The sequence below is a fragment of the Podarcis muralis genome, chromosome 4 (genome assembly GCF_964188315.1).
Source record: "Podarcis muralis chromosome 4, rPodMur119.hap1.1, whole genome shotgun sequence".
Lineage (NCBI taxonomy): Eukaryota > Metazoa > Chordata > Lepidosauria > Squamata > Lacertidae > Podarcis > Podarcis muralis.
Genome location: NC_135658.1, coordinates 51,393,234 through 51,419,451, shown reverse-complemented (window position 1 = coordinate 51,419,451; position 26,218 = coordinate 51,393,234). Strand labels below are relative to the sequence as shown.

General features: G+C 42.1%; 1 protein-coding gene across 1 annotated transcript in view; it reads left to right on the top strand.

The window, feature by feature from the left end:
* Window positions 1–26,218, top strand: part of ADAMTS5 (ADAM metallopeptidase with thrombospondin type 1 motif 5) — a 52,546-nt gene that overhangs the window by 5,144 nt on the left and 21,184 nt on the right. Inside the window, exon 2 of the mRNA XM_028726979.2 lies at window positions 10,695–10,827. Within this exon, the coding sequence (XP_028582812.2) occupies window positions 10,695–10,827 (133 nt within the window). The remainder of the gene's footprint in view (window positions 1–10,694; window positions 10,828–26,218) is intronic.

Here is a 26,218-nt window from a genome sequence, read left to right as displayed (position 1 = left end):
GCTCTCATTAAATCATTTTGAAAACTTTGGAATGAGATGGTTAAGTTGCAGGTTGGAGGTACATCAAAACAATGTAGAGGAACATTATGTAGAAGAAACAAGAACCATACATTTTGCCCATGTGAGTTTTGCCTTGTCCCACTGACATTTCTTTTGAGCATTAACAAGGGATGCAGATTTTGCAACAAAGTTAATGGCCAGACATAGCGTTCCTTGTCTATGCTGTCCTTGCAAGGAGTAACTGAAACACGAGAACCGTCACATCTTCTGCTCACTTCAGCTCTGTTATCTCAGATTATATAAACTGATGTCTAAATCTGGCATTTGCAGTTCATTGGAGATACATCTGAATTGATTTTCCTCAATTAAAAAAACAATCGAGGGAAGAAAGAGAGGTGTCCAGGAATGAATAAATGTGCATAGGTCTTCATCTAATGGCATTTGAAGTGAATGATTCACTGTTCACATTTGCAAACTGTAAACATGAAAAAGAGTTAAAAGGTAAAAGTGTCAGAGGAGAAACATCTCACAGGGCACAGGGCTTTTTCAAGCCTACTAGTGTTTTTTGTGGAGGTTTTTTCTTCCCATTTTTGTTTTTTCAACAAGACGAGAAGTAGCAGCAATTGGCATGAGTGTTCAACTTTTACAACTCTGTTTTGAAAGTATGAAGTCAGTTGCTTAGCAACTAGACGCTTAGCCACAGTACCATGTTTTGATGGGCTCCGAATGCTGCTCTGTTAAGTTTTTGTATACCCAGATGCCTTCTTCTAAATTGCTTGTTTTTCGGTTGTGGATCAAATGTGTGAGGTACACTTTCCATCCCTGTTTATTATTCAAGGCCACTTTGAACTTCAGTAGACTAATATTTGCATATCATCTATCAAAGGAGCCCACCACAATTAGAATTAATTCAGTTCAATTCAGTTCAATTCATGTCCAAAGGCAAATCTATCAAATGGAAAAGCAGGCATTGTTTGAAATTTGTGCTGGGTATCTGAATTTGTAGTTCTTCAACCAATGTTTACAAAAATGCATATATTAGAGGAAAGTGTGCAGAAAATGGGTAATATAGAAATAATAATATAGGGGAAATTGTTTGCAGAAATCAGTCAAAACTGCATATAACAGTAAGCTCATTAGCAGAAATTGTGATGAAAATGCTGATGAAACAGTGGTTTTTTAAAAATCACAAATTGCCCCAGAAATGTGGAGAACTGAATTTAAGACTGGAAAAAGGAGAAACCAAGACAACCTAAACGGACAGATCGTTCCATCCCTAAACACACTATGCAAACAATTCTTCATGCCTAACTTTATGTTCATTAAATATTCAGATTGCCATAGGATGTGCTCTCATGTTGTCAATGGTCTATAACACGAGTGACTAACAGATGCCACTGGAATACAACCTTCATAATTCCTGGTTTTGGGGCTGTGTTGACTGGTGGGAGTGGAAGTCCAACCATATCTGGATGGCCACAAGTTAACCATCTCTTGTTTAGTCTTTTAGTCATGTCCGACTCTTCGTGACCCCATGGACCAGAGCACGCCAGGCACTCCTGTCTTCCACTGCCTCCCACAGTTTGGTCAAACTCATGTTGGTAGCTTCAAGAACACTGTCCAACCATCTCATCCTCTGTCGTCCCCTTCTCCTTGTGCCCTCCATCTTTCCCAACATCAGGGTCTTTTCCAGGGAGTCTTCTCTTCTCATGAGGTGGCCAAAGTATTGGAGCCTCAGCTTCAGGATCTGTCCTTCCAGTGAGCACTCAGGGCTGATTTCCTTAAGAATGGATAGGTTTGATCTTCTTGCTGTCCATGGGACTCTCAGGAGTCTCCTCCAGCACCATAATTCAAAAGCATCAATTCTTCAGCGATCAGCCTTCTTTATGGTCCAGCTCTCACTTCCATACACCTCTAGTCTTCAGAAATTCTTGTTTTGAAAGCATGTAACATTTATCAGAATACAGGCTGTTTTTAAAATGGAGTTACAGTGGTGCCTCGCAAGACAAAATTAATTCGTTCCGCGAGTTTTTTCGTCTAGCGAATTTTTCGTCTTGCGAATCACGAATTCCCATAGGAATGCATTGAAAATCAATTAATGCGTTCCTATGGTCAAAAAAAGTCCAAACAAAGCCAAATTTGGTACAACAAGAGTTTATTAAGTGCTCTTTAAAGTCACACATACTGTAAAGAGCATTTCAAAATTCAAACCCAGGTTTTTTTAAAAAAAACAGCGGAGTGGCCCAATGGTCACAGAAAATCATAAAAATTCAGAAAAAAAAGCACACAAGCTTCCAGATTCTTGCAAACCCCTCCCCAACTGTTCCCCCAGCCACCCACCACACAGAAATTCAAACCCAGAATTTTTTTAAAAAAAACAGCAGAGTTGCCCAATGGTCACAGAAAATCATAAAAATTCAGAAAAAAAACACAAACTTCCAGATTCTTGCAAACCCCTCCCCAACTGTTCCCCCAGCCACCCACCACACAGAAATTCAAACCCAGAATTTTTTTAAAAAAAAACACAGCAGAGTGGCCCAATGGTCACAGAAAATCAGAAAAATTCAGAAAAAAAACCACACAAGCTTCCAGATTCTTGCAAACCCCTCCCCAACTGTTGCCCCAGCCACCCACCACACAGAAATTCAAATCCAGAATTTTTTTTAAAAAAAAACAGCAGAGTGCCCCAATGGTCACAAAAAATCATAAAAATGCAGGGGGGAAAAACAAGCTTCCAGATTCTTGCAAACCCCTCCCCAACACCAAGTCCTTGAATCCCAAACACCCCAACCCAAAATCCAAAACCCCCCAAAAAAGTTTTAAAAGCTTAACTTACCAAATGGCTGCAAAAGAAGTTTTGAAAAAGCTTCAAAAATCACCAGTCTTTAAAAACCTCAAAAAAGGCTACTATGTACACTGCGTTCCATGAGTTGCTCCTCGAAGTCAAGTCGCAACTGTATTAACGGTGTTAAGAAAAAGGAAACAAACTTGCAAGACGTTTTCGTCTTGCGAAGCAAGCCCATAGGGAAATTCGTCTTGCGAAGCAGCTCAAAAAACGGAAAACCCTTTTGTCTAGCGAGTTTTCCGTCTTGCGAGGCATTCGTCTTGCAGGGCACCACTGTACTAGTTAAACATGTGTTTATTTACTTGTTATGTAGCAACACTTTTTCTTGTGACATTTTATCATGCTGAACTTTTAAGCAGTGGTCAGAATCCCCCCTCAAATTGCTGAAACTAGTTCACTGAGCCTAAAGGGGGATGTGCAGTGTGTTTGTCTCACCAAGTTCTACTTGCTCTGTAGTAAATTTGCTTAGTTAGCTTCAGACTTGACATGGATGCCTTTGTACCGCAGAGGATCATGCCCTGCTTTCTTCACTCACTTGACCATCTAGGCTTGAGGGGTTCTGCACTTGCTCTGTAACAACAGCGCATGCATGCCCAGAGCATACCTTGTAAGCTCCCAAGACTGTATTTCGTGGAAAGATCTGAAATAGTAGGTATACTGACTTTCATGAAATCTTGTCTGCTGTTGCCATTCTTCTTATCAAGGGACTCATGATACACTTAGGCTGCAATCCTTAATTAGGATGTAAGCATCATCAAGCACAGTGAGGCTTCCTTCTGAGTAAGCATGCAAAGGCTTATTCTGTTAAGGGGGTTGCTTTGAACACTACTGAAAATGACTACAAAACTACTATTACTACCTCCAAAACTCAGCTTTCTAGCATTTGTTTAGTATCTGTGTTGAGTAACGTGAAGAGTGTTTCTGAGGATGATACAAGTGTCTAGAGGACTCAGAGTCCAACATTCAGTCACATATTTTGCTAATCTGTGTCTCTGCTGGAATACTGGCATATTTTATGTTTCATAGAATTGTAGAGTTGGAGGAAAAAATTACTTACCAAATTTTGACTGCTAACTGTAAAAATGTCCCATTTTTAGACTTTCCCCCTAGGAATTGCAGTGATTGTGTTCTTGGACCACATATATACCAAGTTTTAGCTTAATAATTGTAGAAGTAAACTAACAATTTATGTCTCTGTGATGGAGTGAGTGAGTCAATAAGCCACATGGGACTTTTATTTGCACAAATACCTGCACAATATATTATTGAATTTGGTTGTTCTTTGTGAAGTTGGGGGGGGGGAGCTTATTCTGTTGCATGCATTTCAATCTTTGTTTCAATTGATAACCTGTTCTAACTCAGTACCCTGAGACAGGTTAACAGTACTGCAGTTGGAAAAGATGTAGGAATGAGACCTAAGGTGAGAGTCAAAGAAAGTTAGAGGAACTCTTAACTGCCTTGCTGCTTATCAGTGAGATTTTTCATTCCCCTTCCCACTCCTGTTTGTTCTGTTTTCTTGATGTTTCCTGTTAACTTCCACTTTATATTTGAACTTCCACACAATGTAAAAGCCACTTCATGGAATATGGCAACAATTTAACCTAGTAGCCTACATTGGTCCAAGTAGAGTTGTTAACAGCACCATACTCAGTTCAGTGGGATTGCTTCCAAATTGGTATTATAAGACTGAAGATTGATGAGACATGTAATTTATTTGGGTTGCGTGGGTATGTAGTTGGTTAAAAGCCAGATCTGCTTAAGAACTCCTGCCAAGGGTAAGATTTTCAAATGTTCATGCCCAAGGCATTCTGCATGTTAAGTCCATTTACATTAGCCAATATGTTGAGCATCAGTCCTGTCTGCCCATGACTAATTTGGTGGTTCTGGAAACTAGTTATTTGCTGTGTTAACACTGCTTATTGACTCAAACAATGTTCTCCAGACTGCCTGTCACAAGGCAAACACATGATGGAAGAGGGTTCCAGCTGTCTAAACCAACGCCATTCTTCTCATTACTTGAGCCTGTTTCATTGTCACTCTGTAAAATCCACCAAATCTATTTCCGTCATCACCTGAGATCAATTGGAGCAGAAGCTCTGGAAGACAGAATACAGTAAGCAGTTTGGACTAAGTCCACTTATATTATTTCCCTCTCACCCTTCCCCAAGTCATGTGAAAACTGAAAGAGATGTTTCTCACGAAAGACATAAAAGTAGCCAAGTCTTGAAAGCTGGGTGGTTCAAGAACTGGGTGGTATATTCAACGATAATGTTAGCATGCCTGTCTCATTAAGAAAAACCACATATCAGCCAGAGGTCATTGCTTTGCCGTTTTCCATGCAGCACTTGTATGTGGGATTCGGTTAATTATCAAAGTGAAAGTGGTACTGAAACTTAACAGCAAGTGCTGAGTTATCCAAGTCCTATAAATGCTAATTATGTTCAGCAAAATGCATGCTTTCTTTGGCACTAGTGACTTTTCCTTAACAAACCACTATCCCATGTCAGTATTCCAGGGGATAGGCTATAATACCAAATGCCAGCAATATAGCTATAGGGGTTCTAAGTATTTAATGTCAATTTTAACTGAGACCCTGATTGTGCTAAAACGATTGCATTTGATCTTCCTAAAGAAACTTCTCCACTGTCATTCGGGTAAATATAGGCTAGCATGCTTAAAATACGTCATTCTACTATGGTGGTATAGGATTATCTCTAAAAGAAATTATCTAGTTGTGCAACATGTGAACAAACATACACTGTAATACCCTCCTTCCATCACTTCAAGTTACTGTAGGCATTGCATGGTGTACTGAAAACACTGGTGTAGTACAGATGTCATGCCAAATAAGGTAACAGGAAGATTAACTATGGTTAGGCATGGCATCTGAATTGTCGAACCATGGTTTGAAGTGGATTTATAAACCATGGTTTGTGCTATGGTTTATTCAACTGTAATGCTTGACTTGACAAATAGTAGTAGCTGTACCTCCAGAGACCACTGTACCATAGAAACAAAGGGCTGAAGAGACATACAAATCAGACAGGTAGCTCTTGGTGGTGGTTTCCTAAGCATGTGGTACCTAGCACAAAATGTTGCGCCGTAGTCTGCTCAGTGTTTCAGTCCATCAGCCATGCCCTATTCTAGGAGGTTTCATTTCCTCCTCCCTAGTTTTCAGTTTCTGTGTTCTAACAGTCAGCTAGTTCTGTGCCCACTGAGCAAGCTCAGACTTCATTGGGCTATTTGGACTTTGGTTCCTTGCCCTCTTAGTCCCCGTCCCCCCACCTATTTTTTCCCCTACTTCTGCAAACATCAGGCTTCCTCTGAGCATGTTGATGCCTCCTTTTTCTATGTGGATAGTCTCATGTTGACTTCATAAGGATAGGCACTCAGAAAATGAGTTCGTTATGGGAAAATACAAACTCCCTTATCTTTAATTTCCAAATGTAACTCCGCCCCACCCCCAAAATCCTGACCTCTAAGACACTGTCAAATGAGTTACAGATTTTGTGATGTCCTGCTCATTTTTTCCTAAATCAATAGTGTCAAGCCTTAGGTTTCCTTATACATTGCAACCCTACATTGCACGCTTCCTGTGCTGTGACTTTGTATTGATCCAGCTACTTTGAAAGAATATCAGATAAGTTGAGGCCAGCTGCTGGAATCTTTCTTTTAAAATGCATGTGTGGTACAGCTGGGTTTAGTCAAGAGGCCTAGGTAACATACCCAACTCCCTCAACCATTCCTCATAAGGCTTGGTTGCCCCTTTCTGCACACATTCCGGCTTGTCAATATTCTCCTTAAATTCTACCACCGAGAATTGTACACAGTACTGCAGATCCAAGGCAGAATAGAGTGGTACTATTGCTTCCCTTGATTGGGACGCTATACTTTTGTTGATGCAGCCTAGAAAAGCATTTGCTTTTGTTTGTTTGTTTGTTGTTTTGCTGGTGCATCACGCTGTTGACTAAGACCCCTCAATCCTTTTCACATGTACTACTGGTGTCCTCCATCTGCCTAAGTGTAGAACCTTATATTTGTCTCTATTGAAATTTATTTTGTTAGTTTTGGCCCAGCTCTCCAATCAGTTAAGGACATATTGGATCCCAATTCAATCTTCTGCAGCATTGGCTACCCCTCCCAGTTTGGTGACACCTGCAAATTCCATGAGCCTCCCTTCCCCCCACCCCTGTTCTCCAATGCTCCAACAAATGCTGGTCTGTAGCTGAGTCTCCAGGTCCAGAACTGAAGCATCTAGATGTTAGTCCCACACAGGCCAGGACTTCCTCACCTGGTGGCTGCTTCTGATGTCTCTCACAGCCCCAGCCATAGTGGCAGATAGAACGATTGTTCACTGAATGAATGACATCTTGTCTCATTTGGCCCTTTGTCTGAGACAGCTCTTAGTTGCAAATAGATGAATACTCCAGTGTGAAGCCTTTGGAGGTCTTCAGTGAGAGAGGCACTGCAGTAGGAGTCATCCCTTTGCCCCCGCACTCTGTCTTTGGCCAATCCAGCTGCCAGCCACCATACTGACCATTTTGGTCATACTACCAATCATAAAAATTGGTCATGAAATTAGCAAAGTATTCCAGCTTTCATGAAATAGCCTGTTTCTTTTCATGAAATCCCTCCTAGCATAATCCTCTTCACACCTACTCAAAAGTAAGCACCTTTTATCAAAATAAATTTCAGTGGGAGGCCCAGCAAGTAATGTATGTGACTGTAGCCTAGCTTTTATATAAATTGCATTTAAAACATTAAATTTGCTTGGTTTGCCAAATTCCTGCAAGTTGGTGAATTAGGCAGAAGCATAGCCAATGATGTGAGTTACTCATTAGATTGGTTTTATTCCTTAACTAGGCAGAGCATTTTGGAACTCAGCAATATTCTACACATTTCATGAATCGTGCAAATTATCAAATTTAGTGGCGTATAGAAACATGCACGCACATCCATAAAGCAACAGTTGTTAAAGTAGGGTGTCTACAATGCCCTGTTGCCAGAATTATTAGAGTGAGAGGTTAAGAACTTGTGGCTAAGAGTCACTATGGGATAGTAACAATATAGTATGTGTGCATAATTTTCATGGAAGTGGTAAAAAGAATATTTGAATAAAACGGAAATTGTGGATTTGGAAAAATAAGGCATCGTGCTGATAGGTTTCTTGCATGGTTTCTTGTAAAAACAGCAGTATTTTTATTTTTTGTATTTTAGGTAAAATAATAATAATGGAAAGCCACTTACTCTGATTGGAATTACTCCTAGGGAGCATCTGAATTGCTTTCACAGGTGCTGCTTTTAATCAAGGGTCTGCCACATTTACCTTCCTATGGCCTTTTTGAGCAGTTTTGGTATCTGTACATGGGATAACCTACACCATAAACTCTGAATAATTAGAGACTCACTCATTCATTGCAAGAAATGTGCTGAACATGCTGTAGAATTGCAGGCATAGAATATGCGTGCCTGACCAGAATCCATACTTGTTTCAATATTACTTTGTAGAATGAGCAATGGATAAAATGAGGAGCTTTAAGTAGAAACATTTCCCTTTATGTTGATGAGCATTTCAACCGCATTATTTATGCTGTTAATGTGTTCAAACAACTCAGTGGATTGGCTCCACACTTTGTTAGTCACACTTAAATTCCCACTTACGTCAGTGGGATAATCCATCGTTTCCTTTCTGTTAAGGGAGGGGCAGATATCACAGCTATGGCCATGTTCTCCAGAAATGCTAGTATTAGATCTTAAATTGAAAAACGTTGCTTGCCAATACATACAAAGTCATGTCATACATTGTCATGTCACATAATCCCAAATTAAAATGGTGCTTTCGGAAAACTTTCATGAGCAACTCCTGAAATTAGAACAGGATTGGTCACGTTTCAAACCCTGTGTTTCTGTCTGTGTACACTGTCTGCAAGCAAAAGCAGAGGGCCTATCTCAATCAAAGAAAGCTGAATGGTCTCCAAAGCGTCATGTGGGATGTGTGCTGGGGTGTGTGGATCAGCTGTATATCAGCTGATTCCCGGACCGTCAGTGGGCTGGATTTAGAAGGTGATTGGGCCGGATCTGGCCCCCAGGCCTTAGTTTGCCTACCCATGATTTAAAATGACAATACCTATCAAGGGTTTGAAGTAAACAGCCATATCAAGGGCCTTATTATTAGAAGAGTTCTTCAATAATACAACAACACTGTAATGCATAAAATTGCATGTCCAGGATTTACCATTAGCTGTCCATTAGAGCCAGTGTGGTGTAGCGGATAGAGTGTTGGGCTAGGATCTGGGAGGCTAGGGTTCAAATTCCCACTCGGCCATGAAGTTCACTGGGTGACCTAAGGTCAGTCAGTATTTCTTGGCCTAACGTACCTCTCAGGGTCATTGGGAGGATAAAATGGGGGGAGGAGAACGATGCATTGCCATCTTGAGCTCCAAGCATTGCCTCTCCTCAAGTGAACCGACCTGGGCCCTGCCATCACCAACTGAAGCCCTTTGTCTGCCCGCCTCCCATAGGAGGTTGGAGGGTGGCAAAGCAAAAACGAGCCTTTTCTGTGGTGGCTTTCCATTTGTGGAATACTCTGCCAAGGGAGGCTCACCTGGCACCTTCATTACATATTTTTAGGCAAAAGCATTCCTCTACAAGCAGGCCTTTGCCTAATTAAACTATCTGTGGCTTTTAAAACTGTGTGTGGGGTATTGTTTTTGTTTACTATTACAGTATGTAGTTTTGTGTTTCTATACTGTAAACTTCCCTGTGATCCTTGGATGAAGGGTGGTATAGATATTCAATAAATTAAAAAAATGAAATAAAATTGAAGGTAAGGTGGGATAGAAATGTAATGAATAAAATTACCTGTGCACCTGTATACATCTCTAAGGGAATAAGAAACCTGAGGCAGGAATATAAAAATTAAAAGTGACAGCTATGTGGTAAAGGGTCAGCAGTAGCAATCCTTTCTTGATCCATGGAGCTGTGAGCCACATCCATGAGAAATAACTCTGCTTTCAAAGTTACTTATCACAGAATGAAGGAGAAGAGAGTCAGGCTGCTCTGACATTTCCAAGTTTTGTTGTTTCTTTTTCAGAAGATAGATTTACTTTCTGATCACGTTAAAAACAATAGGAGTTGAAGTCGGCTCAGGAGTTGATACTCCAAGCACTTCCCCATAGATCATGTAAGGAACCCAAACAGATGAGCTTTGCCCTCTCAGCTACAATAACCCTTGCCTTAAAGCAAAATTATTTTGGCAACCATCCCGGGCCTGGCAGGTCAGAAGAAAGGGGAAGAAGATTATACTGCAACTGGGGAAAGTCCCTGGGGAGCACTGAAAAGCTCAGAGATGGGAATAGTTGCCAAAGCGGCCTTCATCACTGATAATCAGCACATTGCAGATTCTCATGTCAGCCTGAGTTGGCAAAGAGAATTGGAACGCCACCTCCCAGTCCAGCAAGGCATACGCAGAGAACTGGCCCACACCGAACCCTCCACAGCCAGCATGTGTCTTCACCTCCTTAGGAACGTCTTCCTCACACTTTTAGAATGGTGTTTCTGTATACAGAATATGAGTTAACTCAAGAGCTGCCCCCCCCCCAGCTTTCTTTACAATATATGGAAACGGTTTCCGACTGATCTTAGCAAATTGTCAGCTTGAGCTTTGAGCGAGTCTGCCGAAGAGCCCACGGCGTTGCTCATGTTGACTTTGTCGTTGCCCTCCTGGTGTCGGCTGTTATCGTCCGCCGTGTCTTGCTGCTTGCAAAGAGCCTTCAGCTCAGAGCTGTCATTGCCTGTGGGTGCAAAACTGTACTTCAAATGCTTTCTTTTCCCTTTCCTTCCTCGGCAGGATTTATGTGGGCACCATTCATGTGATACTCTGGGAATGGCTGACGTTGGAACCATATGCTCTCCTGAGCGCAGCTGTGCAGTGATTGAAGATGACGGCCTCCATGCGGCTTTTACGGTGGCTCACGAAATTGGTATGCAGTGCCTTTTCTGTTCCCTTGCCAAATACAACACTTGTAACAGCTGCATTAGTAACCAAAATACTTTACAAGTAATTCCAGATTTCCCCCTGGTTCACATATACACTTGGGGATTAAGGCTGTGTACATAGGCACTTTGGGGTTAACTAATAGGGGATCAGAAGGCAAGTGGAGGTACACAGTAGGTGTTTCCTTTCTGACAGTGTCACTTTTAAGCAATGATCGGGATGGAAATTGGAGGGCTGCTACTGTCCATTCATGTCCCTTTCAAAGAGGGGTCCCTCCCATCGATGAAGAATTTGAGCTCACTTGGCGGGTAAACAGCTTTCTATATATGTCTGCCTACTGGGTTAAGTGGCTTGCTGTTTATATTGTACCACCACATTCCTCTGAATGGCAAGATGCAAGTTTCAAATGATGGGGTAATTGGAAATTCTGGTGAAAGGGAGCACTGTTTATCTCGGGCAGTGGTGTGACTGTAGGGGTGTAACTTTAGATAGCAGTGAGGTTCAGATAATCAAGGCTCATCTATTGGGGATTCTACAATAATTACAAAATAGACCCAGGAACAGACACCAGGATTATTTTGGAATGTTTTCTTGGCAGGAAAAAAGAGCTGACATTAACGTTCACAAGCAAGTTCTGATTTTCTATGCCATCGCCCAAGTGTATTCATGAACTAGAGATAGTCTATTAGTTTCCTCCTTGGGGGGGGGGGGTTATTAACATTTTCTCTCTTAACATTTCCTCTTCAAATAGCTAATTTTGGCATTTGCAAGTTCATTTCTATGCAGAATAGCAGTAGCTTGAACACTACTGCAACATTTTTCAAGTAGGTATTTCTGGGTATATTTAACTAAAAGTATATTTGACTGGATGGTCACATTAGCTGCCAGCTATAATAGCATCGGATATTAACAGCAAGCTTTGGTATCAAGTTTCACTTCCCATCCCTTTTTTGAATGGCAAAAATAATGTAAGGCTTTTCTAATGCAGATATTACTATTATTTTTTATGCATGAATTAACCTCCTTTCAAAATACAATATTCTCGCAAGGCAGCTTAGAATATCTGAAACCGCCGCACAACTAAAAACATATACAATTATACTAACAATGCATCATGCAGTCAGGGAACAATAATATCGCACTATCCATAACAGCAATTTCATAGAATGATAGAATTGTAGAGTTGGAGGGAATCCCAATGGCCATCTAGTCCAGACCCTGCTGTCGCATGGAGGATGGAGCAAGCTTGTTTTCTCCTGCTCCAGATGCTGGAACCTGAACCAATGGCTTCATGTTACAAGGAAGGAGATTCCAACTAAACATCAGGAATAACTTTCTGATGGTAACAGCTGTTCGGCAATGGAACGGTCTCCCTCAGGAGGTTGTGGACTCTCCTTCCTTGGAGATTTTTAAGCAGAGGTTGGATGGCCACTGTCATATATGATCTAGTTGAGATTCCTGCACTTCAGGAGGTTGGACTAGATGAACCTTGGGGACCCATTCCATGCCTACAATTCTAAAGTGGCAAAATAGCTTTTCAAAGCCAGCAAGCACTGATTAGCACACCAGAATCGCTCAAGGTGCTTTGCAGTCCTGCTTCCCTGAGCCAAGCCAACCTTCCCGACTGACTGGCACCTTTGGCAAGATCAGGTCTGTTTCCAGTGTTGTTATTTGGAGTGGCAGGAACATGATCCAGGCACCTCAAGCACCCCATGGCAGATCAGGTGTCGGTGGGCTGATGTGAAGTTTCAAGTGTGCAGCACCCAAGCTGAGGCGTGCCCTGCACTACACGTACTCTCAAAATATTGATCATTTGTAGCTTGGAGCATGCATGTTAAGGAAAGGGTTATTGCTGAGCGGCAGAACATATGCTCTGCATGTAGAAGACCCCAGATTCAATTCCTGGTATCTCCAGGCAGGGCTTGAAAGGACTTGTGTCTTACACCCTGGAGAGCCCTTGCCAGTCTCTGTAGATATTATTGAGCTATAGAGAGGAATGGTCCCCCTTAAATGCAAGGAAGTTTCCTGCATTCCTAAAGTGTGGGTCGGTTTCAGCGACGAACATGCACAAACACAGCAGCTGCCTTTTTCAGTGCCCAGAGAACCCACAGCTTTTCCAGCTTTAATTCACGTAAGGAAGATGATCCACCCAGAGTTTAGCCAGAGAACAGCTGGCTGTAAATTTAAACGACAGCCTTTATTTTACACTGAGCTGTTAAGCGCAGGAGGAAGCAGGAAGAGAGGGCTGTTCCAAAATCAGCCCTCCTTTTACCAGGGGGTCTCTTGTGCCAGCTAGACATTCTGTAAGATGGAATATAGGGTGCTTCTTGCCTAAAGTAACAGCCGTGGTGAAACTCGGGGTCCCTGTTTACCAAGAGAGTAGGCTTTCCAGGTCTACATTTGCCTTGCATGCTAACATAGTCACAATCGCTAGAGATGTTTTCCATGAGGAACATTAGCTGTGCAGAGTGAACACTAAATTTAAAAATGGAAAACAGTTCTCCCTCACCCCTTTACATTCTTGGAAGGAAATAACAAGGCTAAGGGAACTTTCAGAGAGTGCCAACTACGGCTTTGCCTTGTAACTTGTGCCAAACCAAAGTAAAGTTTGCTTTGGGAGTATTGCCGTGCCAGTTCAGTTTTCAAACAGCGAGCAGGTAGGATGCAAGGGTGTTGTGCTTAATATCATTTGACCCTAACACAAAGAAACACACAAAATCTGAAATCATGGGTTTTATTAGTAGTGCTAATGTAACTACTGACACCGGACACCCTTTAGCAAAGGAGGAGCTCTAGTCTGGAAACATTTGGAAATAGATCATAACAGTGGCATATTACTGAGGCTCTCTACCTCAGGAAACAAGCCGTTTGAGGCTGCCAAGTGTCACTAAGAGCTGAAAGGACCTGTATCTTTGTGACAGAAAGTATCACTTGGCAAGAAGAGACCTCTTCCTGAAACTTTGGAGAGTGGCTGCCAGCTAGAGTAGACCTGGGATCACCAACCTGGTGCCTGTGACTGCCATGGCACCCATGAAGGCTTCCAGTGACCCCCTGGGGAGATGCTCCAGTCCTACTGGAAATAAAGTTATGGGGGAAAGCATGCAGGTACCCCTAAACAATTTATCTGAAATGAGAGTGGTGTTGGTACAGTCAAACCACAGTTCTCAAATGCGTCCGTTTTGGAACATTTTGGCTCCCAGACACCGAAAACCAAAAAGTAAGTGTTCCGGTTTTCAAAAAAAATTATGAAGTCAAAAAACCAGTCAGAAGCCGCACCGTGGTTGTCGAACATTTTGGAAGCCAGATGGGCTTCCTGAAAACATTACATTCAACAACCGAGGTTTGATTGTTCCTTGATATTTTTGCTGGTACTGAGGAATGCTCCCTACAGCAACAATGTCAGGATGTGTGTATCTTCTCCATAATCAGGACCAGCAAGACAGAATCATAGACTTGGAAGGGACCCTGAGGATCATCTAGTCCAACCCACTGCAAGGCAGGAATAGGCAGCTGTCCCCTACAGGGATTGAACCTGCAACCTTAGCATTATCAGCATCACACTCTAACCAACATAGCTGACTCCCCCTGGTAAGCATAAGGTTGTCAGGGGCGGCCATCTCTCTTATTTTGTGTTATGACACACTCCCCGTGGTGGCTATTTTCTGTTATGCCACAGCCCCTCCATGAAAGCCATTTTGTGCATGGTTCCTCTGGCACGCTCTCAAAATTTGAAATGTAGTAGTAGACTGTATTGTTGGTTCCCCATTCATGGTGTACCCTTCCCAGGGAAGCTCACTTGAAGCCAACAGCACTATCTTGAAGAGGCCAACTAACCCCTGCTTTATTTTCTGAGTCTTTTATCTTTCATACAGTTATAAAAATTGCCAGTGTTACTTTCTTGTCTGCCTACGGCTTTATAATGTGTTTTTATTCTTGTGACATTGTAATAGTGGAGAGCACCCTGGATATAAATTTCTTCAAGGGTGGTATAGAAATCTGCTAAATTAATTCTATATTTGCTTCTACCCTGCACTTTAGGTATAATTCAAACTGCCAAACTGCTCATATGACAACAGCAAATATCACATAAAAGGTGGTTATTTGAAGGTTTTGTCGTAAAGCAATTCAGTGGCTGTTAATGGGAAGGGGAAATTATTCCCACGTGAAGAGGTTTTTTAATTGGATGTCTGAATCCATTCTGTACAAATTTTATTTGCTTTTGGACTCCCTGGTTGAATAGCTTCTCTCAAATAGGTTTGTGCTGCTGTTATTCTTGCATAGCCAGCCCTTTTCAAAAGCTGCACAGTCTCGTTACTCTATGCTACATAGGGATGAGTGAACCTTGTTGCTCTCAGTTTCTCATTTTTCCAATCTTAAAGGTAAAGGGACCCCTGACCATTAAGTCCAGTCATCGACAACTCTGGGGTTGCGGCACTCATCTCGCTTTACTGGCTGAGGGAGCTGGCGTTTGTCCGCAGACAGTTTTTCCGGGTCATGTGGCCAGCATGACTAAGCTGCTTCTGGTGAACCAGAGCAGTGCACGGAAATGCTGTCCACCTTCCCACTGGAGTGGTACCTATTTATCTACTTGCACTTTGATGTGCTTTCGAACTCCTAGGTTGGCAGGAGCAGGGACCAAGCAACGGGAGCTCACCCCATCACAGGGATTCGAACCACCAACCTTCTGATCAGCAAGTCCTAGGCTCTGTGGTTTAGACCACAGCGCCGCCTATGTCCCTTCCTTCCAATCTTAGGTTCAGATAAATTATCATCACTTTAGTGTGAATTTCTCCCAATTCACACATTTGTGTACACGTTTGTGCAAGTCTATCCCCTAATATAATGCATTTTTCTCTGTTATTTTTACTAATAAATGCATTTTCAGGCACTAGTATATTCACTTTTGTACACATTACTTGGCTGCAGGACTGCACTGAAAAATTTGTAGGAATCTGAATGGTGCCGTCTGGGTGTCGTTGGACTTCAACTCTCCTCATGACCAGTAGTCAGAGATTAATCCCATTTGAAGGGCACCTCATTGGCTACCCTTACATTAGAGTAGCAGTTTCCAGAGGTCTGGCTATGTTAGTCTCTTGCAGAAAAAATACCCAAGTCTTATTGTTTCATGGTACCTTAAACTCAAACAAATGACATTAGCATTTGGTAGTATGCTGCTGCTGTCCTGCTGCTGTTACAAAAGTTAACCTAGCCACATCCAGAGCTCTGAAGAATGTAGGAAACAACTTGTGGAAGTTGCAGGGAGGCACTGAGATTGGGAGTGAGCTTTCTCCTCCCGATCCTTGCTCACTTTCCTCCTTGCAGGTTGAAGATGCTGACTGGATAGGGAACTCCCATCTTTATTTGAGCACAGGATTTCCTGGCTGTATCCCTTGCATTCTGTCTACCAGACTAAGTTCAGACGGGTGTGTGCAGCCTGAAGGCCCTTTCCTAAATCCACTCCAGTCTGGATAGCATTCTGGGGGGTACAAACTGAATAAGCTCTTTGTCTGGACAGTGCCCGCCCCCCTTCAAGGGGAAAATTTATTTTTTCTAGCTACTTTCACCACTAGTCTTAACAACTTTCACTCACCAGCAGCAGCTTTCACCACCAGGCAATAGTGTTAAAAGTGCTCTTTTTTAAAAAATGGAAATGACATATGGTAGTCACATATCATGGCCTGTATGAGGGCAGCATGAAAATTAACCATTCAGATTGATCAGCTCCAAGCATTTCCTTAACTAATACAAGGAGACTTGCTTAGAAAATGAATTAGTTTACGTTATAATTATTAACCTTGGCCAAATTGGAGAATGGAGGAAGGGCTGTAGCAATCTGGTAGAGTACCTAGTTTGCATGCAGAAGATTCCGGCTTCAATTCCTGATATCTCCAAGTAAAGCAAGGGAATTCTGGAGAGGTGCTGCCAGGCGGTTTAGCCCGCAGGTAGGCAACTTGTTGCCTATGAGCCACATACAGCCCCCAAACTCATATACTGTGGCCTCTGGTGCCTCCTGAAGCTGTCCATTTTTGCATTTTGGCTTCTTTTTTCTTCCCTTCCTTCCTATTCATTTCCCCCTGTTTATCTTGTGGGGGTTTTTTTAAAAAAAGTGCTCCCCCTCACTATGTAATTTCATACAATGGAAGGGGCAGTATTTCGTTTGATTAAAAATAAATTCATGCTTTTTTTTTTTTTTTACATGCAAGCAGCGTGCCCGAACAGGACTACCAGTTTTACTGATTCAGCCCTCCCCAACCTGGTGCCCTCCAGACATTGTTGGACTCCAACTCCCATCAGCCCCAGCCATCATGGCCAATGGTGAGGAGTGATAGGAGTTGTTGTCCAAAAGTATCTGGACGGCACTAAGTTGGTAAAGGTAAAGGTAAAGGTACCCCTGCCTGAAGGCCAGTCGTGTCCGACTCTAGGGTTGTGTGCTCATCTCACTCTAGAGGCCGGGAGCTGGCGCTGTCCGCGGAGGGAGTAACTGACTAAGTTGGAGACAGTTGCAAATATAAAACAGATCAGATAAGTTTTTTAAACAATAAGAATCCCTTAAACCCATAGTTCTCAAATATTAAAATGTTTTGTCCTGTTGAGCTGTAGGGGACCTGCTTGGCTGGGAAGTTTTACTGGCACCCCCCCCCCCCCATTCATTGGAACTCAACCTCTACAACTTGAGTCTCTATCTATTTTTGGACTACAACTCCCATCATCCCTTGCTAATAAGACCAGTTGTCAGGGATGATGGGAATTGTAGTACAAAAACAGCGGAAGAACCAAATCCAGTGGAGTGGCCATGTTAGTCTACTACCAGAGATGGAACTAGCTTCACCATCTTACACATATTTCCATGGATAGCTCTTTTTTAAAAGCATGCCATAAGCTACATGGCCCTAGACTCAGACATATTTTCTTCCCCTGCTCTTGGCAAAAATCACTGTTGTTACTGATGATGTCAACCCAGCCATATCCAGAGGTCTGAACAATATAGAAGTAGACTTGTAGAAGGAAAAGGCTGTATACCAGACAATGGTCTAAGATGTTCCAGGAAGTGGTCATGGAATGGGCATGGGACAAATCTCATGGATGCAGGAAAATAACTTCCATAAGGCTAGCTAGCTGCATGCATCTGTTTTGCATGTGGTTGACTTTTATGTATGTGTGGGAGGAATGAAGAAGACAATAGAAGAGATGCAAAGAGGGTTGTACTGGCTTGGGGAAAGCTTGGGCATCAACAGAGATCAGATGGGAACAAATGTTTCTACTCACGTTCTCTTCCTTGATATTTCCAACCACCCAACGCTCAACCCCAGTTGATATTTTAAATGCAGCCAGGTTTCCTTTGTGTTACAGTTAAAGACTACGGGTGTGGGGAATGAGTTACAGTTGCAGAAATCAACAACCGCCAAACTTCTTGAGATCTGTGCCTTAGTCAGTATAGATGAGGGGAGTTCTGGAACCTTATCTCGGGACAAAATATATAGGTGAGTGGAGCAATTGCAGGAGTGATGAGGTTGGGGCAGAGGCAACTTTAGGGCAGCATGACTGGTTCTTCCACATTGAGTGCAAAGCCAAGAGTGCAAAGCCACATTGAGTGCAAAGCCAACACCACAACTATGGTGCTGTGCATGTGCAGAATGGAAGGTAGGGTGCACCAAATTTTGGCTTTGCACAAGGTGCCACTGAAATTTGAAAGACCAAAGTCCACTCCTTGATTGTGGATGCTGTGTGTCTGCAGAGAATATGAGATTATCTCTGTGTGTAGGCTTTATGTTCTAGTATGCTTGAAAAAGAAAGAATGCTTTCTGCACAAACCTGCCATAGTTGTAAATAGGCACTCTGCCTCTGAGGCTACCTGGGCCTCAAGTGACAAAGCCGTATCAAGGAGCACCCCCAAGTAACAGACTTGCCCTTTTCATCGGAGTTCAGGCTCTCTCTCTCCACATCTAGGGCTCAAGAATTTCAAATTACAGTGGCACTAATGCCCAAATACTTTCACCTGATTTCCCAGTGGCAGGACAGTAAGGAGGAACTCACTGGAAGATGCCAACTAAAAGGTGAGAACATAAAGAGAGAGGTACTCCCTCAAATAGTTAGGCCCCACACTGTTCAGGACTTTATATGCCATTTGTAAAAATCAGAATTCAGTCCAGAAACAAAACACCAACTAATGCATATATTTAATAACCGGTGTAATATGGTTCCAGCTGGTGGCCCAACTCAGAAGAGGCATCACAGGTAGATCTTTGTTAGATTCTGTATGAGATAAATGGCAAGGCTGGTGCAGTAGAGATGGTACAGATGTCAAGGCAGATGAAAATAGGAAGATGCCCTGCTGAATCACAGGATAGAATGCAAAGCAAAGGCAATCTGCTGTCAATAGCTTTCTTTTTCCTGATGGCATTGGTGCAAGTTTATATATATATATGTAGAATGTGGCCAACGTCCTCTGTAACAGGTGCATTCAAATCTGTGATTCAGTAATTTATACACAATGCTTAACCTAATAGCATCATGCACTGCTTTGAGCAAACACTGTGTTCCGTATGGGCAGTTTATTATTTGAAAAGTGCATGCGAAAACATTATAAAATCCACTGTTGCTTCTTCTTTTTTTAACGCCCGTGCTGAACAGGGAGCTTTCTGAGTTGAAGGCCTGTCAGGATAGCTTAGATAAGAGCAAGCCCTAGGCTAGACAGGAGCAAATCTTTTGGAGTCCTTATGGGCAAAAGAAACAATTGTGAAGGATGTCTAGCTTTCATCTTGGCCTTCCCCTGGGAGAGATAAAGTTTGGGCAAATATCCAGGTGTCTGAATCAGGCTCTGTGGCTTTTCTAAAAACCCAGAGACTATAATTAACCCACAGCTGCTCTGCTGACATCTGTGGGAAGAAAATATTTAATGCATTCGCATTGTTACTTCTTTGAAAAGTTCCCCATTTAAGCTTCTGGTGCGAGCAAAGCATTTGGGCTAAGCCCCCATAAACATGCTTACTCGGGCAAAGAGAAAAGACGAGCACTCAGCATTAAGCCTTGGTGAGAGGTGAGCGATAGGGCAGAGACTTCAACTGTTGCTTTCAGCCTTGGGCATGACCTTTGCAAAAGGTTGCTGATTAATGCCAGTTTAAACTTTGACTACAAATTCTTAGCTTGCCCAGGTCTGTTTTCATTAACTTGTAAGGGCAATAATTGTCCCACCTGCTGTACGGACATGGTGGCATGAAATTTCCCCTTTCAATGAAGGCTGTTCTGTTCTGTAATTGGCATGTCAGACGAGAAGGAAACTCAATTGCTTCGGAATAATGGGGTTCTTCAATACTTTTTCTACTGCTGATATTCTTGAGTGTTTTTAAAAGCAGATTCCAGTCTTGCAGTTACAGAGGCTGTGAAGTGATTTTTAATGGGAACTCAGGCATGTGAAAATCAAAGGGAACAATTCTAGCCGAGACCATGGAAGTACATCAGACACAACAGCATCTCCACTTGAGTTTGGCTGTGGTTAAAGTTTGTGCTGATCTCTGTGTGAATGTACCCTCTGTGGATGATTAGATTAAGAGAGGTCATGTTTTCAAAAGTTACACAGCAGAGCTCGAAACCTCAGCCAGATATCCAGAGCCAAATCTCAGTATCCCTGCCCTCAGGAAAGCAGCAGGAAACCGAGATTGACCTCAGTTCTTGGAATCTATGTTTGAAGGGGGCGGGGGATGAATGTATGATAAGCATGGATGTCAGTATCTATTATATTTTTACTGCAAAGCAGTGGCATTAGTAAACAATACGATATTAGACTCCCATTAAACGTTAGCATCTTGATGTTGAAATTTGACCTTGAGGAAATATGACCTCTATGTGTTTGGCAAAATATATAACAGGGACGGGGGGAGAGTTTTCTAATAAGACAAGCATCTTTGTAGTTGACTGGTATTCAGGATCATACCATGTGTGTTTAGCACTGAAGCTTTACTGTTTTAATACCTTAACATTAAAAAATCCTTATCTGCAAATCATTAGCCTCAGGCCAAGGCTGATGCCAGATTTGAGGGGACAACATGCCCTCTGATTGGCTTCCTCTCTCCCTTGATGGGCTCTGGCAGTCTTGCCTGGCCATGGTGGCAAGTAGCAGCAGTGCACCAATTCGTAAAGGTGTAACTGGACGATCCCATTTTAATTTCCCACTATGCTCCACTGTCATGTTAAATGACATGCCAGTTAGATCCAGCTGCCAGGTGCTGCTCATAGCACCAGGCCAGGAAATTTTCTTAAAGGTGGCCCAGGGTAGGTTTCAGTGGCACCCAAAGATGTCTGATGCTGTCGCCAGCCCTGGTTACCCAAAAGGTTAGAAGACTGCAGCCTGTAACAAGCATCACTTCTTGGTGTGTAGCTTGCAAGGAGCATGCCTAACACACTGCTTTTCAAATCAGCACATTGCTGTGTATGTACAAATAAACAAGTTACTGCATAGTCTTTGTGGCTGACTCAACCTGGGCAAGTAGCTTGACATCCTGCTGCCTCAGTTATGCCAGCTGGTAAGTTAGGTAAAAGTCATGGCCACACTGAGAAACAGATGTCTCATGCAAGCTGTAACTTCCTGAGTAAATATATTGTAAGGCGTGTGGCATTCTTAGCAAGCTGTGTCACTGCTTCTGTCCAGTGGTCCAGTGTAAACATAGTGACAGCAATGCTCTGATGGAATAAAAAGTAGTACACCTGTGCATAGTAATAATTCTTTTCCAAACACTTCTGTTTAACTTCATTTTCATGCCTATATGTTGAATTCGACTATGGAATTGCACTGCTTCTCTGTTTGCAGGTCAAGGTACAGGGAAACAAAAACAAAAGCAGTTTTAGGTTTGCTTTTGAATGCCATGTATTAAGAAACAAAACAAAATTCCTACATTATTTAGAGCAGAAGTACTTAAACCATGGTCTCCAAGGCTGATTCAAGTGGCTCATGGAAAGGCTGCAGAACAGTCAAGAATGCTTTCTTTCTGACAGTGACCAAGGCCATTTTGCTAGGAAATTATTGAACAGCTAATAAGGTCCTGGCCGAAGGCCCCTGAACTTCATACTATGGTGCTGGCTTTGCTGGTGATGCCAGCACTGGGGGGGAAAGTTATAAAAAACAAGTAATGTATGTGCTTTGATTTGGAGAACAAGATAGTTTATTAGAGTTTATTAAGCTTATTTAAAAGGTTGTTAAATGGTCTGCCAGGACCCCCAGCCATTTTCAAGTGGTTAAAGGAAAATTAGATTAAGGACCACTGATTTAGAGCATGCGTTTTGGAATTGTCATGGTCCTTTGATGAATGGGCAGTGCATGTCACCAGAATGCCTGTATATATGCATTCCATTTGATTCCCTTACATGTATGTATGCATTCATTCATCTGTGCAACTATTCAACACAATTATTTTCAACAAAGAACTGTGCTGACTTCTTTTTTCCACACACCTCTTTCCCTTAACCATATGATACATATGTAAGATGCATTGAAGTAGAATTCTATGAGATTATACTGAAATGTATGGTATCTAAGTTGCAAGCACAATATCTTAAAACAAACTTCAGAATGAAAAAAGGGCTAAATACAACAAGGCAAAATATCCATGAACCAACAAATCAAGCTCTAAAATCTGTCAGCAAACGTAAGCACTGGGAATATTCTCTTGTCCTCTTGTTGCCGCTACAACCACCTTCCCTTTAAAAAGAAAAGAAAAAAGCTTCAGATACAATCCAGGGTTCTCTAACCATGCAATTGCAGCAACAAAAATTCCAACCCAAATAGTTTTGGTGAGCCCCTTCAATTGTGCTATGATGTTTTCAACCTATTAAGTGAAAGTAACTGAGCAGAGAGAATATCTAATCACAGAGCTGCTTGTACAACTGAAGGGCATTGCTTCAGTTGCAAGGGGGGTGGGGGAGGTAAGAGAAATAAACCCAAATAATGCTGCAGGTTGTCGTGGAATAAGTCCTTAATGTATAGCTTTGATTTAGCTAATGGAAAATCAACATGAACTTCACAACTTCTATAAATATGGACACACATGCCCTAAAAGTTGGTCATGTAACCACTGTTCTGTTAGGTGTCAGCTGTGGAATGTTACAATCATGCTTTTCATAATCTTGGCACATTTCTAGACATTGAAGTAGAAATATTTAGCACAGAGCTAAAACATGTAGAATTCAAGTCTGTCTTGAACAAATACAACATGCTCAAATTCGTTACTCATTTTAACCTTCTCCCATGCAACTGAGGGTGCCTAGCTGTGTGGACCAGCGCTCACGGGGCTGTGTTTGGTGCTGAAACTTAGTAGGACAGCACACCTTTAGTGTAAAAGACGTCCCAAATTCCAGGGGAATTGCCATACGCACAGACACACACCTGAGATAGTACAGTATTTTAGCCAGTCAAAGGGGACACATGAGCCAACTGAAGGAGGTTCGGATAGGTGTCCAAATCTACCATGTACCAGTATGTCTCCCCAATGGGAATGGTTTTACTTAAACCATCTATTTTGTTAGCATACCATTATTCATATTTGTTAGCATACCATTGTTAGCATACCATTATGGGAGTGACCTGTAAGTGGGCCTACTTTTCTTTGTGACAGGATCCCACAGGCACAGTGATACTGCTCACTGGCATAGATTTCACTCTGTCTGTATATAGTTGCATCAGTGCAAATGAATGTAGTAGTGATCCTGTTGCACTCCTCAAGCATAACTGTTGGATAGGATCACTCCCCTGGTTTTATCCCCCCAGAATTTTTTCTTATTTTAGGACACTTTTTAAAAAAAAATTCACATCCCAGCACTTGCCTCTTTGCACCACCAGCAGGCTGTTCTATTTATCCAATAAGGATGTAGCAGTGTTACATACCAATGGAATGGAAACATGTAAAAACTTCCCTTAAGGACTGTTTGCTGAGGAACATTATGCCAAACACAATTCCATTGATCAAGTAGAATTACCCACTTCAGGTTACAGACTCCGCTAACCCATAAATAGTACCTTGGGTTAAGAACTTTGCTTCAGGGTGAGAACAGAAATTGTGCTCCGGCAGCACGGTGGCAGCAGGAGGCCCCATTAGCTCAAGTGCTGCTCCAGGTTAAGAACAGTTTCAGGTTAAGAACGGACCTCCAGAATGAATTAAGTACTTAACTCGAGGTACCACTGTATAAGAAATGTTTCAGAATCTGTTAAATGTCCAAATCTTGAAATTAAACTACAATAACACATTGTTCAAACCCCAAAGTCATAGGCATCTTTTCACTGCTCTTATGTAAAGTATCTGATGCATCCCGCCCCCACCCCCACCCCCGGTGCTTGCTATCTACACAGGATACATATATAGGATGCTTCCAGGTAAGCAGTTCCTCTGCCTACCAACATGCCTGACAGAGATAATTACAGGAGCAATGTATTAGCTTAGCGCTTCCAGTGCAGACACGCCGTTTTCTTGGGACACCACATTCCCAGGTTACTAAAACCAGCTCATTAACATATCATTGGCTTTTTCAGAACAAGCTTGATGTCAGTTGCAAATGACTATAATAAGAGCTCAGTTACCTGAGAATTCATTGAAGTGTTGAGTGTCGCCTGCCTGCAGTGCCTTTAAAACAGTGAGTAGAGCATCCTGGTGCCACTCATTCCATGAGTTTGATGTACTCTCTGTGATAACATCAGCCATGGAGACAGCAAAGCCAGCACTGTCTTCATGTTTCTTAAAGGCATCCTTTGTTTCAGGATGGCCTTTCAAGATTTTTTGGCACTGACAGAGAAAGAAGACTATACAGAACCTCTGTCTTAAAATTTCTTCCAATCTGTTGGAAGTATACGAATCCACAACTTGACAAAGGGTGCAGTCTGGCCCATGGTTACATGTCAGGCCCTTTTTGTTGATGTTTGTTTCAGGAGTCCATAGTATACACAAGCATCGTACATGCTGAGTACTGTGCTGAAAGTTTTCTGGTGATTTCAGAAATGGCAGTGATTTGAAAGGGGAAATTTCCCCCAGATGTTCCCTCAGGGATAAATAAGGGAGGAGTCGAGAGAAGTGAGATTAAGCAATGTGGTAGCATGGAATGACAGCAACTAAGGGGAAACCATTTTTGTGTTTGTGATGCAGCTTTTTGTTTGCCACCCCACTCTAGATCTTAGAAACAATCTCCCACACCTACTAGTGTTTCCCAGTGCGTTGCGGTTGAAGCTACAAGGATGTGCCATTTGTAGGCCAGTAATACAGTAATGCTACTTCTTCTGCCACCTGTGGGACGAAGTCCTTCTTTAGAATGAGATGCTAACAAAATCTATATGCCCATTGCTGAAGTCTCAGGAGAGATGTGTGCTTAGATCCTACCTGCTAGCAGCCTGGAAGCAGGGGCAGCACATATTCCCCTGCGGTGTATGAGATCTTTCACTAGCTTGCATTATCAAATTTGTGTAGCAAGCATCCCTGACATGAAGCATCTTGCTTGCACTTCATCTCCTCCTCTATAGCACATTATAGCCAAGATCATCTGCAGCAGTCTGCAGCAGTAGACCATGGTCTCACATTATACTGCGCCGATCTTATGTGTGTCCCACTGATGCACACGGTGCCTTGGAACGCAACCCCTGTGTAAATGGGGAGTTGTTTGTACCTGGCAGGGGAGGTACAAACATTAAGCTATAAATATCTATAGTTTTATATCTAGAATAAAACTTACTGGTTCTCTACGTTAATATCACACTGTGTATGACGATCTAAATAGTTGTGGTCATTTCTGTGGTGCTGGTTCAGAATGGCCTTCTCAAGGAAAAATGCCTCACATTGACATTGCAATCTTTTTGATGCCAGATTAGGACTTTCCTATTTCCCTAGATTAGATTATTTTAACTGGAACTGCTTTCTTTGGTCCTTAGTTTTATGTGTTTGCTCTACTACCTTTTTTGTGTTTTTTGTTGAGTTATCTTTTGTTTTTGTTGGATATGTGAATAGTTTTCATCACACTTTTGTACACTGCCCAGGAATCTCCTGCTTGAGGGTGATTAAGAAATATTTTAAATGACTAAATAAACGAAATACTGATTCTGAGAATAGCTCTGTCAGTAGAGCATGAGACGCTTAATCTCAGGGTTAGGGGTTTAATCCTCAAGTTGGGCAAAAAGATTCCTGCATTGCAGGGGGTTGGACCCTCCAACTCTACAATTCTATTATTCAGTTTATTTAGAATATTTATATCCAACTTTATAGTCCCAATCACATTCATAAAGCTTTGCAAGTATAATCCGAAATAACATAGTGGCAGGCTGTTTTTTTGTCCCCTCATTCTTAAATAAATGACTAATGAATCAATAGTTGGGTGGATATTTTAATTTAAAAGGAGTATTAAGACTGAGA